The following is an 18,357-nucleotide window of genomic DNA, read 5'->3' as shown; positions in this document are numbered from 1 at the left end:
AGTCAACAGTAGTGAAAGATAATGGCTGACTCTTCCCTCATACTTAGACAATGCTTGTCTTTGAGCGTGCACGGAAGACAGATAACCGCCGATGTAAGAACCAAAATCTTAGATCGGGTGGAAAAAATTTATCATAATCCCCTAAAGGGAGGTCCATGTCAAATTTCAAAGGCAACAGAGGGGGGAACACTGGTGGTTCCTGATCGGCTTAGCCTTTTTTCGCATCTGTTTCCTCCACTTTTTCTTCCACGCTCTGGTAGTTACCTACAGGTCGCGATTTTCATAAAAAGGCACTTGGGGGTGTTGTGGGCCGGTCCCCGGCCGGTAGGGTTAATAAAAGGGTCGCCGAGTGTCCTAGGTGGGCACTCGGTAAAGTTTTTCTTTGCCCAATTGTCTACCCTAGGACACTCGGCAAAGTTTTTTTTAAAAAAAATTAAAAATATCCAACAGTTTCAAAAAAAATACCAAATTTTCACACGAAATAAGATATGTTCTCTACTGACTATACAAAAAGTTTTGTAGTCAAACCGAACTCGACCGTCACTTCGACTCTAAATTTTATCGAATCCTTCTCAAAGTTACTATTCTTCTTCTGAGATGCTTCGGTTTGTAATCATCGTACATGATGAAATGTGCAAAACCTTCTCAAATTTTTTCCACAGCTTCCACGTATTATATCATCACATAATTACAAATCTCATGATTTCAGACTTTGCTTGTTTTTTTACAATTTAAAAATACTACTGTTACACGTTCATGGTCGTGTTTCCTGAATAAGATGTTCAAAATTTCTTTTTTATTTTATAGGTTAGGTCTCAAATTGGGCCAAATAACATGAATATCATTTTTCTACTCATTTTGTTCCATAATTTGAATCACTTGCAGTTCAAATTTGACTTATACCAAAAATTTCCTTGAAATGCAATTAATTAAATAAATATAGCAAATAAATTCAAAAATATACCAAATTTTAACATGGAGTACCACATGTTGTATGTGGGGAGTAGAAAAAATTTCAAGGTGAAAAGAGGAAAAAAGTTATTTGTTTGCCGAGTGTAAAAAAAAACACTCGGCAAAGCCCCCTCTTTGCCGAGTGTCTTTTTTTGACACGCGGCAAAGCCCTCTCTTTGCCGAGTGTTTTTTTTGACACTCGGCAAAGAGGGTGGTTTGCCGAGTGTTTTTTTTTGACACTCGGCAAAGACCCGATTTGCTGAGTGTTTTTTTTTGCCGAGTGTTTTTGGCTTGGCACTCGGCAAAGAGCTTGTTTGCCGAGTGTCCGAAAAAAACACTCGGTAAATTTAAGGTTTCCGGTAGTGAATGGTTGTCTATGGCCTCGAGAGAAAGCTTTCTACAATGTTTACCCATTGCAATATTTTCACTCTACACTCCTAACTAAATGCTCCAATTGAAAAAAAATTATTGTGTTATGTTATTTAATATGGTATGGATGGTTATTTCACGTGACTTTAGGACCTATTTAGTTTGTGTACCTGTGCTGTGATGGACAAACATGCTACTTCATGTGATATATGCTCTTTTGTCGGGCCATTTGGGCTAGTTCATGGGCCACGGCGTGGCTTCTAGGCCGCCACTCCTGAACTTCTTTTTTCCACTACGCGGCGGCGGGCAGGGCGGGGATTTCTTTCTGGGCTCCCGCCATAGCTGCTCATTCGGCCCGACAAAATTCGGATCCCGGCAGTCAGATGCGGCCCAACATACTACGTGACTGGGCTGGCAAAGCTGGGAGCCTTTCCAGCTTTCTCTGTGTAAAGGCGGTATGGGCAGCAGCGCACCACTCACTCCCGAGAACCGACCGATCTCAAGTTGCGTCAATGTGGTTGGTGGCTGGTGGGCGAAAAGGACCCGGGCATCGTGCACCAACTCTGCTCACCAACGCTCCAAACCAATCAACCTAGAGGGTGCGGACCCACATGTCAGAGACATCCTTAGCATCACGTCGCGTGCGGGTAGCTCGCGAGGGGTTGGAGGGGCGTGCTCGTGTTCCACACACCTGTGACGTCCACCAACCCCCGCCGAACTCGAGGAGGCTGACAGGTGGGCCAACCTGGGTTTGGGAGAGCCCAACTAAAACCCCGCACCCATCACCACTTCTTCCCTCCCCCCGCACCTCGCCCACACGAACCCGAGCCCTCGCCCGCCCATCAGAAAGCCTCAGATCTCAGCCTCCGGCGCCGCCGCTTCGTTCGTGTGGAGGAAATGGCGGTGAGCGAGGGCGTGCTCCTGGGGATGGGCAACCCCCTCCTCGACATCTCCGCCGTCGTCGACGACGCCTTCCTCTCAAAGTAAGCACTCGCCTCGCCTTCTCCCCGTCTGATCTGTTTTTAGGAATTTGGTTACTCCCAGTCCGAGTGGTTTGGTCGTTGTTTTGGTGGTTTCGCAGCGTAGTCTCATCAGATCCGCGTCGGGAACGATGCCGTTTTGCGTGCAACTTAATCTTAGATGCATGCACGTGCTGCACAAGACACGCATCTCATGGGGCACTGATCCGAAATTGTTTATCATTGACTAAACACAATAGCGATCAGCGGGCGCTGTCGCTGCAGTGCTGCACTGAAATTCATCGTCACATGGGTGTTGCTGTTGCACGTCTAATTTTAGGCTAGATCTCGAAATTTTTTGGGGGATGTAAGATTGCCTCTGCTTTTTTTGTTGGCGGCGACAATGCCATTTTGCTTGATTATTAGTACTAATTTGCCAGATAAGTGTTTTAATCATGATGCAATACTGACCTACATCACAACTGCTGTTTTAGGTATGATATCAAGCTGAACAATGCCATTCTGGCCGAGGAGAAGCACTTGCCTATGTAAGTATTTCTATCGCTGATCCTGTTATATATACTGATTTTGTTATTTTTGGATGTATTTTGTCAAGCTGTTACCAGCTATTTGTTTAATCTGCGAACTGAACACTTCAATTTATCTAGAAGACATGTAAGCACTCTTCTACTGTGTATGATTGTATGCTGTTGTTTAATAAGGTGGTTTTTGACAGGTATGATGAGTTGGCCAGCAAGAGCAATGTTGAATACATTGCTGGAGGTAATGCTTCGTAATATGTATATGCAGTAATCTGGTCCATAAATTGTTGCAGCTTGGTGACTCTTCTGATTGTCTGTATCTTCATTCTTTTCATTGTTACAGGAGCCACCCAGAACTCTATCAGGGTTGCCCAAGTAAGCTGTTAGTCTGCTAAAATGTGAACAATAGAAAACTGCAGCTGCATCAGTTTGTTGATGGTATGCCATGGTTTTCAGTGGATGCTTCAAACTCCTGGTGCAACGAGTTACATGGGATGCATCGGAAAGGACAAGTTTGGTGAGGAGATGAAGAAGAATGCTCAAGCTGCAGGAGTTACTGTTAGTTCTTAACCTCTTTTTCTTCATGACATTTGAAACGGTAATTTTCTTCTTTGCCGGTTAATTGACTAATGTGGCCTTGATCTTGTCACATACTCGCATACTCAGGCTCACTACTACGAGGATGAGACAGCTCCTACCGGCACATGTGCTGTATGTGTTGTTGGCGGTGAAAGGTTTGTTGTCCAAAAGTCATTTTTGTGGTTTTGATGCTTAGCTTTAATTGTTGGTAGTGATTCCTTTACATTACATTTAATTTCTATTACATTAAATTGAACCATTGCATGATTCTGATAATATATATTCATATCATTATCCTTTCCTTGATCCTCTGTAAGATCAGTGCACAAGTTGCTGTGTATTGGCCATCATTGCGTTATCACTAGCATGCATAATTTGAGGCTTACAATTTTGTCAGTGCCAACAATGTTGGAGCAGTAATTGCATTCTGTATCTTTGAAGATCATGCTAACATTTGCAGAAATAAGTTGATATTGTTTAATGTAAACATATTGCTCGCTTGCTGTGTTGTTGTCTCTTTTGTTCATTCTGGCCCTTCTTTACACATCAAATTAGATCTGAGGTACCTTTTTTTTTGCCCTTTTGTATTGCATGCTACAGCTAGGCATCTTCCAGCTCTGTCCATACGAGTGTTCTGTGCTATGACATACACGAAATATGTAAATTTTAGAAAGGTGTAGGATTCTTGTTCCATGTTTCTTTTTGCCAGAAACATGTCTTAATGCTATAAAACATTTAATCTTTGTAGTTAGGCAAAATTCTATCCTAGTATCATCTGTTTGTGCCAAGGAATTCAAAATGTTTTGCTTTTCCATTTCACAAGATTTTGATTGCCAGTACTTTCTTCTTCAAGAATATCAGTTATTTCCTTCTGTAACCAGGTCACTGATTGCAAATCTGTCGGCGGCAAACTGTTACAAATCTGAGCATCTAAAGAGACCAGAGAACTGGGCACTAGGTATAATACTCAACACATCTATTGAGCTCAGGTTGATTTTTAGCTAAAACCATGCTCATCAGTTTGTTGGGGGAATTTTTATATGTCAAATTTGAAATTCCGAAGTTGCTCAATGCTATGCAAATTGTGTAATTTTGCTAGTCTACTACTGTTGTCCATTTATTGCGGATAGGATGCCAAAATGGTTTGTACTCTTATTTATTTCAAGTTGCACTATTGAAGTGAATCGTTACATTGTTTTGCGAGTTAAAGTAATTTGCATGAACATATTTGATTTGTGGCCAACAAAATTTTTAGCACATAATGCGTTGCCGTTGACTGAGTTCCTTATTCTGTGCTCTATTATCTGAAACTTTGCTAGTTCTTTTACCTGAACTATACCATTATTGATGACAGTTGAGAAGGCAAAATACATCTACATTGCTGGTTTTTTCCTTACGGTGTCACCCGATTCGATTCAGCTAGTTGCTGAGCATGCTGCAGCAAATAACAAGGTAAATGTTTATTATGGAATTATCCCTTTAAAATTGTTGCTAGAGGTTAATTGATCTGTTATTTTCAGGTGTTCCTGATGAACCTTTCTGCTCCCTTCATCTGTGAGTTTTTCCGTGATGCCCAAGAGAAGGTTCTCCCGTAAGTGTTATCTTCTATACCACAACGTTCAATGTTTTGAATTTCATCTGAGATTGCATAATGAAACCCAAGCAAAAATATGTAAAGCAATGTTCATTCTTGTGAAGGCATTTTCTTATGTTTGGCCCATGCTAATCTTCCTGTCTTAATTAACCTTCTGTCCTGACATGGAGGGCCTTACTTTGTACTTTGTTGCCAATGCATTTTTTATGGATTAAGTCATGTTTGAAGATATGTTTGCTACTTATTATCAATATAGGTATGTTGACTACATCTTCGGAAATGAAACTGAGGCAAAGATCTTTGCCAAAGTCCGTGGATGGGAGGTAATTACTGAATAGTATTCTTTACTCGAATAATATTTGTCTTTGTTGATTGTGATACTGATTAATTACCTATGATAAAATGTAGACTGAGAATATTGAGGAGATTGCTTTGAAGATCTCCCAACTTCCTTTGGCTTCTGGCAAGCAAAAGAGGATTGCCGTCATCACTCAGGGTGCTGATCCAGTGGTTGTTGCTGAGGATGGAAAGGTATTTGTTCTTGTCAGTTCAATGCTTAACGATATAACATGAAATTTGATATCTTGCTCATTAAGTGATGGTTAATATGAGTTGATATCTGCCATATTGAGTGTTTTCATCCAAGCTGGTTAATATGATGAACTAATTATTGTGTTGATAATAGGTGAAAACATTCCCTGTGATCCTATTGCCCAAGGAGAAGCTTGTTGACACCAACGGTGCAGGTACATGTTTCTTTAGTCTTTAGGATTGATTTGTGTGCTTGGTTCAAAGGGTTGATCTCTGCTTCTGGCCTTTCTCTGGAATGCTAGTTGGTGTGTTTTCTAAGAAGGCTTCTTAAGAATGTTTATCATCAGTATGTCTAAAGATGCCTTCTAGGATAACTTAGGATGATTTTTTCAAACAAGCTAATCATCGGTCTTCTTTCTTATTCTGTGTGAATTAATTCCAAATGCTCCATAGTCCATATATTCAATTGTCATGTTATGAATCAGTATGTTCTTGTAAAATTGGTGTGTTTTCTAGGAAGGCTTCTTAACAATGTTTTAGTGTTTTATCATCAGTATATCTATAGATGCCTTCTAGGATAACTTATGTGATTTCTCACACAAGCTAATGACCAGTCTTTTTTGTGTCCTCTGTGATAAATCAATTCGAAATACTCCATAGTCCATATGACTCAGTGTATGTGTTCTCGTAACCTGCAATAAAATTGTGTGGTACAAACCTACTACAACAGTACTGCAACTCAAATTTGGATAAATGCCAGCAAATGGGTTTGGTTTGAGGGTTGTGTAAATTTTGTCTGCTGCTCCTGATAATTAATCGTCCTTGATGTTTGGCAGGTGACGCGTTCGTTGGAGGTTTCCTCTCTCAGTTGGTTCAGGGCAAGAGCATCGAAGACTCCGTGAAGGCTGGTTGCTACGCCGCCAACGTGATCATCCAGCGCCCTGGCTGCACGTACCCTGAGAAGCCTGACTTCAACTAGAGCGAGGGACCGTTATAGGCACTTATTCTTAACCGCCGCTGAGTGGTTTGGTATGTTCGACCTGTATTCTTCCGAGGCTTTTTCTTCCTATCCGGCCAATATTTTTGCCGTGATATTTGTTGCACAACTATAAACGTCGACGTTGTCGTTGTATAAGGCAGGATCTGCCAGCTTCGTGTCTCCTGTGTTGCTTCGCTGATGCTTGCAATGCTATGAGAATGGGTGTCAAGCGATATGTGTGTGCTGATTTTGTTGTATGTATTGCTCTGTTTCTGCCTTGCCAATCCCTCTTCCTAGCAGGCTGTAACCGTTATTGTCCAAATAGGTGCACCTGGCAGAAGGTCCATGTTTGATCAACAGCTTGATTGGCTTCTCTCTGGGGTGATGTTTGGTTGAGCATGCTGGGTGTCGACTCGTATCCTTCTTTTGCATTGCAGTACTGCATCTGCATCGAGAGAGGCTGAGATGTGGACCTGCTCTCCCACGTGGCTTACATGTGAGCCACTGACAATGCAGGTGCAGCACGAGACTCGCCGAGCGTCAAGAATTCTCAAGAAAAATGTAACAAAGCTAAGGGTTAGTGAGACAGGAAGACGAGAGGAGAGATCTTGCTGAACTGATTGCAGCCCAGCCCAACCGAACAGGAAATAACGGCCCCATCGCACTCTGAGGGGAAAATGGCCCAATGAAGCTGCGCCTAAATTGTTTTTGACGCAGTCATCGAGCGTATCCAAATGGTACATAATGCAATATTTTCTCACTAGTACACTTTGCAAGAATACTTTTTTTTGAAGCGAAGATTCTTTTTAGCAATAAACTCACACATAGGGAAAAAAAAAACTGGCAGTAGAGCAAGCAAGAAAAACACCCGCCACCGCGCAACGCATCACTTCTTCTCGCCTCGAGAGAATCAAGGCCGGCTGCCAAGCCAAGCATCAAATGTGCAATTCATACTTGCATCGTGGGGTGCCGCTCTTTCGGTCACTGGAATTCCTGTGTCGTTATCGGCTGCTTTTGGTGCGAGCTCACTGCTCAGGGTGGCCGGCCGCAATTCGGTAGTCGGCTCTCGGCTGCATTTCTGCATTTCAGGGTGTTCGCCAAAGTGACAGCGATGTGGAACCAGTAGTGATTCGCTGACAACCTGGAGGATCGTTACATTAACCTAACTTTACTTTCCTTGGCAGCCTCAACACACTTCTGAAAATTTGTTGGCCAGCAATAGCAGTCACATCGTTCACGCATCAAAAGGGCACTGGGGTGACCTGCTCGTGCTCCTTTTTTCCTGATCTGCCTGACGCTCAGGTGGTTACACGGAAGAATGGTGCCGAGATGACAAGAAACGCAATGGGTATCGATCAGGAGAAGCACCGCGCCGAAACAAAAACGGCGGACGTGGCTGAGGTGCAGTCACCAAACTACCTTTCTGTTCTCCCGTCCAAAAAAAAGGTCCGGCCGAGCGGGGGTCGCGTGAAGTACTCGCTCTGATTTTTCTACGTAACTAAGTATTCGTCTAAATGCATAATAATATTTATTTTTTAATAGGAGATAACATCCGGTCTCTATATCCACACTTAGATATATATAGCCAAAAAATTATAAGAGTTCTTAGACTTCAATTCTCAAAACTGAGAAACCCAACAAACAAGAGAAAAACACAAGACTAAGAAAGAAAGTTAGAAAGACTAAGCTTCAAACTTTTTCTACGTACTTGCTTCAACCTTGTTTTGTACTCATGCATCAATACATCTTCAATCACTCGTCTACTTAGAAACTCTTGATGTCAGAAGCGTCCTGCAGTAAAATGGCCACTTGATGCTTGTCAAACCATATCGTGGAGAAACCGAACTGAGTTGATATCGATCATGGCCTCAAGCAATCTCACATCACACCCGATGAAAAACCTCCACCAACCACCGTGGCAGTGGCAACCGGCAGAGCTCCCAAGACGACGCCTCAAGGGAGGGGACGACACCACTGCGCCGCCATCGTCCGACCAAACTGGTCAAGGTCTTCACCTGAAAAGCTCGCCAGAGATGAGGGAATAGGAGCCGCGGACGACGCCTTCAAGAAGGTAAACGGCGCCATCGGGCGTCATCGTCATCGGCCTGCAAATAGGCCCAAGCTTTCACCTGCACCCTATTCCCTACAGCACACTACCGACCAGAGCAGTCGGAGCACCAAGGCGACAACCGGTTAGAGGGGTGCGACCAGCTAAGGCAAGCCTCAACCTGGCCGGCCCTCCAGCCAGTGGCACGGCGACAGCTCATCCCTCCCCCAACACTAACCGGAAGGCAGCGGCGAAGGGAGAAGATGAGTCCTCACCCGAGCTGCACATCCGACGATGGGAGAAGCAGATCCGGTCGGGTGAACACGGATCCTGTCTCTGGCGCCGGCGACTAGGCCCGCGCGTAGAGGCCACCGTGGCGTCCCCCAACTTGCTGGAGCGCCGCAGCCGCCCACGCCGCCCTCGCCCCCCCAAGCTACCACCGCCGCTCTTGTCACCGGCGGCGACAACAACTGGATCTAGATTTTTGGGGGAGGAAAGACTCGAGGGAGGGGTCGCACGCGTGGAAGGAGACCTCGCCGCCGCAGTCCTTGTGCCCGCGCGGGCTTCCGGCAGCGTGCTCCGGCGGTAGCGAGGTGGAGGGATGGTAGAGGGGAGGCGCTGTAGGGTCACGACGGCGGTCCGCCCGTGCCACCCCTAGGGGCGACACGAGCGGAACGATAAGACACGATTTAGGAATCCAGGAATTCTAAAACGATCTATAATTTGAAACGGATGGAGTAGCTAGCATTACTACGGTTGTGGGGAATGGTTACCGTGCATTACTTCTCTATTTAGCCTTCTTCATAGGGAGAGAGAGCCCAGTTGCGTTCCACGTTTCCACTGCACATGCAGCAAGTGCGAACGAGTCCTTTGGTCCCTGACATGCCGCGCGTGCTTATGGGTGGATAGGATAGACATACAGGCTGTTATGGCACATGGGACACCACTAATCCATTTACATCCGGCACTAGCAGCGCCTCCGCAAGTTCTTGTTTTCTTGTTTTTTTATTTTTAAGATATGTGTAGCATGTTTTTTATTAAGAAGAAGAGAATTACAACGATGCAACTTAAGGAGAGACCCTAAAGCTCAGAGTTACAAGAACCACCACATGCGACCAACAACGGAAGCACAACAATACTAAAAGGAAACCACAACACCGCCACCACACTAAACGCGACCTGAGACGATTGAAACCTGTAGGAAATAAGGACACCATGAACACACACACATCAACGATAGCCTAACAACCCGGAGCTAGCGAAGGTAGAGCGAGAATATCATGTAAGACGGTGCCTCCAAGGGAGGAAGCAACACCAACGCCACCATCGTCCGTTTGCCCACGGAGGAGCAGACCAAGTCTTCACCTGGTAAAACCAAATGGATTTGTCAGCCGCAACAACGCCCCTAGCGAGGTGAGCTACGTTAAGGAATGCAACCGTTATCGGCACCAGCGAATCCCAGGCAAAACTTTCGCTAAGGCCCCCAAAACCAACTCTACGTAGCCGATCGCCAAGGCCTGAATGAGAGGCAAATCGATGGGATGGCAGCGAGCAGTCCACGGCGACAACAATGGGAAACATCTGCAGGTCAATGACCACCATCTCGACGACAACCATCGGCAGAAGAGCGAGCAACCCAAGAGCAAGCGACCCACTGCGGTAGGACGGGAGGCTCCGGCGGCAAGTGGGTCATCAACGGGCCATCCATGAAGGGCGACCATAGCACGACTGGGGTGTGGTGGGGTGAAGGGAGGGGGGAAAGGAAGGGAAGGGTAGGGGGAAGGGGTCAGGATCACGCGTGGCATGTAGGAGCCCAAGTTGGCGAAGAGCGACTAGTGACCATGGTGTGGGGCGAGGGGATGTCTTCCACCGATGAGCACACCACCTTGGTTGACCATGCCCACGAGCCCCGCCGCACCAGATCCAGGAGCGGAGCATGACCCCACCAAGTGCGCCGCCTCCACGCCCGCGTGCGGCCGCCCGACGATGCCCGCGACCTCCACCAGCGGCAACCCCCGCGACCATCCAACAACGCGCCCAAGAAAAGGCTGAGCCTTGCAGAGACGACCACGACGGTGTACGGGTTCCCGAACCCGCAGCGCGCCGCGCACGCGTCCCACGGACCGCCGACGGCACCAGGCATAGCGGCGGAGGAGGGACAGGCGGTTCCCGTGCCCACGAGCCACCCCACAGCGATGGTGGCGGCGGAGGTGGGGAGCAGGGAGGTTACCCAAGTGGTTGATTTGTAGGCACGGAGGATTACGAGACCAAGAACTCGAAGGTAATCATGAGAATACGAAGGTTTAGACAGGTTCGGGCCTCCGGATAGTAAAACCCTACGTCCTATGCTTTGCTGGATTGTACTGCTGGTATAGTATGCGAAGAGTTAACCTGCCTCGGGAGGCGGACCTGGCCGTGGCCGCCCGAGCCAACCCCCCCCCCCTCGGCGTCCTCCTTGTGACGCGCGGTGGCGCCCCCACATGGCGCCCCACGCCGCCGCACTGGGTCAGCCCGCGTGAGGCCGATGGCGCGGTGGAGCACAAAGAGTTGAAGGCGCGACGGAGGGCGGAGCGACGTTCCGAGCCCGGGTGACAGCGGCGGCGGCCATAGGATCTAGGGTTAGGAGTGGGACTCGGGAGAGATAGAGGTGGCCCCACCGTCACCCTCCTCGTCGCTCGCCAGACTTCCGGCTCGCTGCTCCGGCGGCGGCGGAGGCAGGGAGTGGTGGAGGTGGGCCTAGCGGTGGGGAGGTGCGCCGGCCGCTCGAGTCGCCTGGCTCGAGCGAACGCGGGGTGGGAGGAAGAAGAAGAACTCTGTTCTGCTTGCTCCGAGATCTGCAAGTTCTTGTCGGGACGTTTTTGCTTGCTTGTGTGCACCGCAGCGCCGAGGACTGCAGAGCACCACGCATTTTTGGTCCGAGGGGATCGACACCTGCACACGGCACGCCCGCTGTTCGTACAGGCCACGTACGTACGTGGTAACGTACGGGGCCTCCTTCCAGGTACGCACGCACTTGTGGTGCGTGCGAGTTCCATCGACTACAGTGATACTCCGTAGGCCAGTCGATCGCCATCGCGAGGGCTAGGCAGTTTGAGTTTCGCTTCCTCACTCCTTTTCGCACAAGCGAACTTGTAATCTGGATCTCCTCCTTCCTCTTGCATTTAGTTGGTGAGTTCGACATCGTGCGCCCATGCTCGAGGACAGCGGCCAGTGCTGGTCCACCTGGCCAGCAGCGGCCACTGTATGCATTGCACGCAAACGCAACACCGACGGCGACCCCTAAGCTATAGACTTTAGAGCTAGGCAGAGGGACCATCAGATACGAGTTCTATCCCTTGGTTTTTCCGTTAGTAGCATGATAACCATGACATGGTTTCTTTAGATAATGATGCAACACCACGATCGTGCTGGGAGGATAAGCTGATGGGTGATGGCCTGACGGGGGAACAAATGAAAGACAGCCCAAGACACTGGACCCGACCGCCTACCGGAAAGCGCCCAACGGAAAGCGAAACGCACCACCGTACAGGTAGCTCGTCCGGCGCGCACTCGAGCTCGAGCCCCAGCCAGATTCGATCCTATCCACCTCGGCGAGCGACCGCACCACGTGCCTGGCCGCAAGCGGTCGCCGGCCGGCCGGCCGGTGGGCCGCGCACGCGAACGCAACGTGGCGTGTCCGGCGGGTGGGCATCCGCGTTCGCGCCGGTCACATGGCGCCTCTCTCTGCGGCTCCGCCTGCTCCGTTCCGCCCCAGGGATGACGATGAGGGGTTTTGCTTCTTTTTTTCTTCCTTTTCAAATCAGGAAGCCTTGCTGGATGCTCTTATCAGCTTATCAAAAGCCCTACGCCAAACCTCATCGCGCTAGCACGCCCCAAGTGGCGACGTGCTAGCCGAGCAATTGTTTTCGCCGTAATTAACCGCACGCAATCTCGCCGCATGTCCCTCTCCGAACACTGATCGACACGCTGGAACGGTCTCAATCGGCATTATCACAATTCCACACGGTAGGGTGCTAAAGCTCCCGCTGACAGTCCAGGCGAATGGTATCAAGGCAGAAGGCGCTCTTTAATCCAATCGATCACACCAGCACTACTCTGACTTCGCCGCGAAGGTTCACTGGCTAATCCAGAGCTGCCGAGGTATTCTGCTGCGATCGACGGGGAGGATGTGGCCGGTGATGATCGATGATGCCCCCACACATAATGACACGGCATGACATCGATAGATGCTGCTCTCGATTGATAGTGGCACAGCGTCTCCGAACAGCTCCGAGGCCCCTTAACGATGTGCGTAGCGAATGCAACATTATCTGTTAAATTATTGGTTCCGCGAAAGGGATCGCTGACCTAACAAACATTTATTGGCTCCGTTTGTAGAAACTGTCTGGCGTTTCGATCGTACTTACAAACAGAGGCACACGGGAGACTGTAAATTAAACAGCCTGTTCGCTTCGGCTCATCAGCCACCAAACAGTATTTTTCTCTCACAATAAATCAGTCGTTTCAGCTTTTCAACCGACTTATAAGTCCAACCGAACAGATCCAAAAGCACAGCTCGATCTGCAGTGATATTGCACTGTTGCAGCATCCAAGCGCACCATGGTGGTAACATGCGATCTGACGGTAAGCACGTGGGCTCGGCTGAACAAATCAAACTTGGGAGCACTAATCAAAGCAACAAACAGGTTACAGATATCTTTTCCCTCCCTGTGGGCACTGACCCAGGTGTGATGCCACCAATGCAAAGCGGGTCCTGTCCCGTAGGGGTGTGGAGCAACAGTAATCCTTGAAGAATCATCGGACGGTCGCATCATTCTGAGATTCAAAGATTCCTACACACAGTTCGAAATAATACTAGCAAGGTTTGTTAAAGCTAAGATACGCAAGGTTAGGCTGGTAGCAAGGTTCAAAATATTTAGGTGGTCAGGGTCGTCGCTGGGCCAGGCTGCGAGCTGTTGGTGCCGGCACGGCTCGGTCGTCCCTGATTATTCACTGTTCCCGGTTTGACCTAACACTCCCCTACCTCACTATCTTCCGTTCCATTATTGACGATAATGGATGGGCGTGGAGGTGGACGGCAGTTGAGTGCTCTCCATGTTCCGTCCGCCAAGCACGCGAGCCTGCCCCTGCCCGGAGGCCGACCGTGCGGTCCAGAGAAAATAAGGCGAGGGGCCTATCAGGACGGGCCAACTGCTTATAGGCGCACCACCAGTCAAACGGCCAACGTCTCCCTTCGATGATCTGCCGTTTTCGCGTGCCCCGACGGGGGTCTCGCCCCGCGGGGTTCGGGTTCGGCGGCACCCGTCGAATTTTCCTTGCGAACCAAGCCAAAACGAGCTCGGGGGGGAGCGATCGGTTTGGGACGGGACAGGTGCCCCGCGCGTCGCGACCGCGGGTGGCGACGCGACGGGACAGCTGCCCGCCGAGAGCGAGGCGAGAGGACGGGGGAATAAGCCGACGAATATGCCTCGACTGGACGAGGTGCAGCGCGCGCGCAAAGCGTGACAGGTCGACGCTGCTGCATCTGCAAACGGACGACGCGCTTCCGACCACAACGTACTTCTGCTTCAAGCAAAGGGAGAAAAGGGTGCGTCGTGGAGCCGGGACGAGCAGAGAAAAAGGCGCCCAGGAAAAGAGAAAAAGGGCCAATGGGATCTTTTCATCGGTGGGGAATGAAGAAATCGTACACATGAGCATACCAAAAAGCTCCGTGTTTTAGAAATTCTTAGCTAAAGTTTAACCCGATTTAAGATGTTGAGGCTAATTATGAGTATTATATATAGGCTAATGATAAAAATAATGAGGGCAAATTCGCGAGACGAATCTATTAAACCTAATTAATCCATGATTAGCTCTCATTATACAATTATTTTTATCATTAGTCTATATTTAATAGTCCTAATTAGCATCCAAACATATGTGACTCGGCTAAATTTTAGCACAAGAATCAAACACTCCAGAGGAACTAGTTCTAGAATTTAAAAGTTGTCCAACAAGGAATGCAACTCTAGCCTGCACCATCCAGCATTTTCTACTAACTTCTTGTAGTGATCTACTATTGGCAGCGTGTCTTCTAGTAACATTCATAAGTAGTAAGGGTATATGTGCTTTTTCACCTATTTATTGGTTTATGTGAATTGTGTGAAGGATGCTAGAGTTATATTTTTTCATGGACGGAGGGAGTAGAAGTCTAAGCAAAAAATCTTTTAATCTCATCAGGGGAGGAAGAAGAAATTGTGCACTTGGACATACGAAAAAGCTCCGTGGTTTAGAACCACAACTAACTAGTAGTCAAGCGTGGGAGCGGTATGTTTCAGATGTGACAGACTGGAGCGTACACTCATTGGGATCTTTTCATCGGTCACTCATCGAGGGAAGAAGAAATTGTACACTTGGAATTGGAAGGGGGTATGAAAAAGATCCGTGGATAATTGAGAGCGTCAGAAGCACACCCGAGCCACCCAGACCCATCTCGTTTTAGAGCCACAACTAACTAGGGTGCTGTTTGGTTGGCAACCTGATAACGCTAATGAAAATGAAAATATACTGACTTTCTTTAATTGCACATGGTAATGGTATTAATTATTAAATAACATTACAGGCGTTTGTTTTGAAGATCAGGTATCCGTCTTCACCTTTGAATACATATGAGACCTCACACATGCAATACACGCTTGTAAGAACATGATAGGAACATCCAAAAAAGCAATGTGAAGATAAAAAGAGAACTCAGGTACAATAACTTTTGCTAACCATACCACCATTACATGACAGGTTCAACTAAACGAAATCTGGCATATAGAAACTCCATTGCATAACAAGGATTTTAACCAAATCGGTCAGGTGTATTGCAAACCTCCAGAATAAGCATATCATAGAGAACTTGATAAAACAAATTGAGTCTTCATCACTTCGGACCCGACCGTTCATCACTTCAGAGTAACCATATCATAGAGAACTCAGCACAAGCTGAAATTTGATAAAACAAATTGCAAAACATAGAGAAAAATGGGATCCTCCAAACTGAAGATAGGAAGCATGTTCAACACCCTTAGATCTTCATCACTTGCATCATCCGCTCGACGAGTTCTGCAACAGGTGAAATTCAGCTCAACTCTGGAGATACAAACATCTTATCTTATTCCACCACCTATCATCTGGTAAGAGAAACAGAACTGAGCACATTGCTAAGTGGAATTCTTCTAAATTAGTTCAAACAGAGCACATAACAGAACTGAGCTTGAAGTGAAAAATTGTACTTCTAGTCAAATTACTTATTTGCAAATAAAAATTAGTTCCTGCAATATATTAAGCTGACAAATTAAGAAAAGAAGAGGTAGAGTCTGACTAGGAATATTAAGAAACGCTAAGGTTATAACTTTTAGAACTCCTGCATTTGAATTACGAAATAACCGCATTAGTTCAATAGCTACAGAAACGTACTTTTGCTTCAAGCAAAAGGAGAAAAGGGTGAGTCGTGGAGCCGGGAGGAGCAGAGAAAAAGGTGAGGAAATTGCGCGCTGATGGGATCTTTTCTACGATCACTCATCCGGGGAAAGAAGAACTTATACACTTGGGCGTACGAAAAAGCTCCATATTTTAGAGCCACAACTAACTAGGAGTCTAGAAGAAAAATCTTTTCATCTCATCAGGGGAAAGAAGAAATTGTACACTTGGACGTACGAAAAAGCTCCGTATTTTACAGCCACAACTAACAAGGAGTCTAGGAGCGGTATCATTCAGATGCAACGGCCTGGAGTGTGGGAGCGGTATCATTCAGATGCGACGCCCCTCGTTAGAGCTTGCGGACCTGGAGCGTGGGAGCTGTATGATGACGATGCGCCGATGAGATCTTTTCCTCGGTTAGTCATCGGGAGAAAGAAGAAATTCTGAAATTGGGCACTTGGGCGTACGAAAAAGCTCCGTGGATAATTCGAAAGCGTCGGAAGCACACCCGAGCCACCCACACCCATCTCGTTTTAGAGCCACAACTAAACTACTCAGGAGTCTAGGAGCGTGAAGCATAGGAGCGGTACGATTCAGATGCTACGGTCTGATTAGAGCTGGCGGACCAGTCTCAGCCTGAAACCGCTACAACGAATCAGATGGCTCCACACGAGCTCGCACGGTGGTGGGTACGTAAGAGCACAGCTCACACTGGTGCAGTGGTGCGCTCTCCGGGTTCTAGAATCTTTCTCGTTCTTCTTTCTCGAGTCTCGAACAGAATATTGCTCCCAGCTGGGAGGTGCAGCGGATGTGTTCCCCAGACTGAAATACCAGTGTTTTTCACTTCTCGTACTTTCAGAACCGCGTGAAAGAAAGAATATAACAAGTCAACAGGATTGTAACATAAAGGATGCACGAAGGCCGGATTTATTTATCATTGAGCTCCATTTGTACAAGACGGTCAGTGACTCGGTGTATATACAACCAGCTACCGGCACCTCAAAAATAAAAAAAGAAAGAAAGCCGAAAGGGCGCTCTGTTAGGTAAAGAGCATCCCTGAAACCGGCTAAAAGCTTCGTCGACGATCGACCTGCTCTGCTGCGACGGCACCGCTCGATGCTACGCTGCAGCCGGCAGCAGCGTACAATACTACCGCTACAAACTCTTTCGTCACTCTCCTTGGTCCCTGCTCCGTACTTACAAAACCGTATACACAACGTCGGTGTTCGTGGCCGTATCCTTACGGCGATACACGCCCCGTTCGCCATGGTCTGCTGGTGCGTGTCGCTTCAGGTTGGCTGCCCCACAGCACGGGCTCCGCCGCCGCTCACGATCCACGGGTGAGCTGCATTATTAACAACGGCAGATTTGTTAGATTCCTGGATCGAACTCGGGGTCGACGCAAAAAACAAGCGGAGATTGATGGGGAAACCGAGCAGCAGAGAGAGGGGATTTGAGGGGATTACTCACCGAGGACTTGCTCAGCGGTGAACCTCCTCCACTCGTCACGGCAGATCATGCGCCTCATCAGGTCCTTGGCGGCCGGGGACACGCCGCCGAACAGCCTGGGCGGGAACCGCACGCTGCCCCGCATCACGGCCGCCAGCACCTCCGCGCCGCTCTCGCCGCCGAAGGGGAGCGCGCCGCCGGAGAGCAGCGTGTACATCACCACCCCGGCGCTCCACACGTCGGCCTTGGCGCCGTACTCGCCGCCGGACACAACCTCGGGCGCCACGTAGTGGGGCGTCCCCACCAGCCCCTCCGCGCGGCCAAGGCCCCCCACGCCCACCCACGCCGCGGACCCGAAGTCCGCCAGGCGTGCGCGCGGCGCCGCCTCGCCCTCGCCCTCGCCCTCGGCGCCGTCCTCCTCGTCGTCCTCCTCGGCGGCGTCGATGAGGATGTTGTCGGGCTTGACGTCGCGGTGCGCCACCCCGCGGCGGTGGCAGAGCGCCAGCGCCTGGGCGAGCTGCGCGACGATGGCGGCCGCCACGGGCTCCGGCACGGGCGCGCCGCGGCGGAGGCCCATCCAGCCGAGCAGGTCCGGGCCCGTGCACAGGTCCATCACCGTGTGCGTCCACGCCTCGTCCTCGTACACCGCGTGCACCTGCACCACGCCGGGGTTGCCCGCGCCGGCGAGCTGGGCCAGCTTGGGCTCCACCTGCGCGAGCTCGCGGTCGAGGTCGTCGGCCAGCTGCGAACGGTCCACGGACTTGACGGCGAAGGCCTCGCCGGTGGCGCGGGACGTGCAGCGGTGGACCACACCGAAGCGGCCGCGACCGAGCTCCTCGCCGATCTCGTAGTCCCTCTTCAGCTCTGCACTCATGCTTGATACTCCAGTAATTTCTCTGATTTTTCGGGTT

General features: G+C 49.0%; 2 protein-coding genes across 2 annotated transcripts; one reads left to right on the top strand and one right to left on the bottom strand.

Annotated features, from left to right (window-relative positions):
* The first annotated feature begins 2,106 nt into the window (after positions 1–2,106).
* On the top strand, positions 2,107–6,751 carry LOC101779635 (adenosine kinase 2). Its single transcript, XM_004953095.3, has 13 exons — positions 2,107–2,303; positions 2,774–2,827; positions 3,016–3,062; positions 3,165–3,196; positions 3,278–3,379; positions 3,488–3,555; positions 4,282–4,358; positions 4,755–4,852; positions 4,921–4,991; positions 5,251–5,317; positions 5,403–5,525; positions 5,680–5,740; positions 6,362–6,751. Exons 1-13 carry the CDS (start codon positions 2,218–2,220, stop codon positions 6,502–6,504), a joined length of 1,029 nt encoding a protein of 342 aa, XP_004953152.1. The 5' UTR covers positions 2,107–2,217; the 3' UTR covers positions 6,505–6,751.
* Positions 6,752–16,893: 10,142 nt separating this feature from the next.
* LOC101779241 (phosphoenolpyruvate carboxylase kinase 2) lies at positions 16,894–18,357 on the bottom strand. Its single transcript, XM_004953094.4, has 2 exons — positions 17,468–18,357; positions 16,894–17,342 (listed from the first exon to the last, which is right to left on the bottom strand). The coding sequence occupies exons 1-2, from the start codon at positions 18,318–18,320 to the stop codon at positions 17,287–17,289; spliced, it is 909 nt and encodes a 302-aa protein (XP_004953151.1). The 5' UTR covers positions 18,321–18,357; the 3' UTR covers positions 16,894–17,286.

Source organism: Setaria italica, chromosome I, assembly GCF_000263155.2.
Source record: "Setaria italica strain Yugu1 chromosome I, Setaria_italica_v2.0, whole genome shotgun sequence".
Classification (NCBI taxonomy): domain Eukaryota; kingdom Viridiplantae; phylum Streptophyta; class Magnoliopsida; order Poales; family Poaceae; genus Setaria; species Setaria italica.
The sequence above is the reverse complement of the archived record's forward strand: the minus strand, read 5'-3'. Positions and strand labels throughout refer to the sequence as shown.

Bases quoted from the DNA above. Each gene is read 5' to 3' on its own strand.
- LOC101779241 (XM_004953094.4), bottom strand. From the start codon at position 18,320: ATGAGTGCAGAGCTGAAGAGGGACTACGAGATCGGCGAGGAGCTCGGT. The intron at 17,343-17,467 runs GTGAGTAATCCC...TTAATAATGCAG, and splicing joins CACCGCTGAGCAAGTCCTCG to CTCACCCGTGGATCGTGAGC.
- LOC101779635 (XM_004953095.3), top strand. From the start codon at position 2,218: ATGGCGGTGAGCGAGGGCGTGCTCCTGGGGATGGGCAACCCCCTCCTC. The intron at 2,828-3,015 runs GTAAGTATTTCT...GGTTTTTGACAG, and splicing joins GAGGAGAAGCACTTGCCTAT to GTATGATGAGTTGGCCAGCA. The intron at 5,526-5,679 runs GTATTTGTTCTT...TGTTGATAATAG, and splicing joins TTGTTGCTGAGGATGGAAAG to GTGAAAACATTCCCTGTGAT.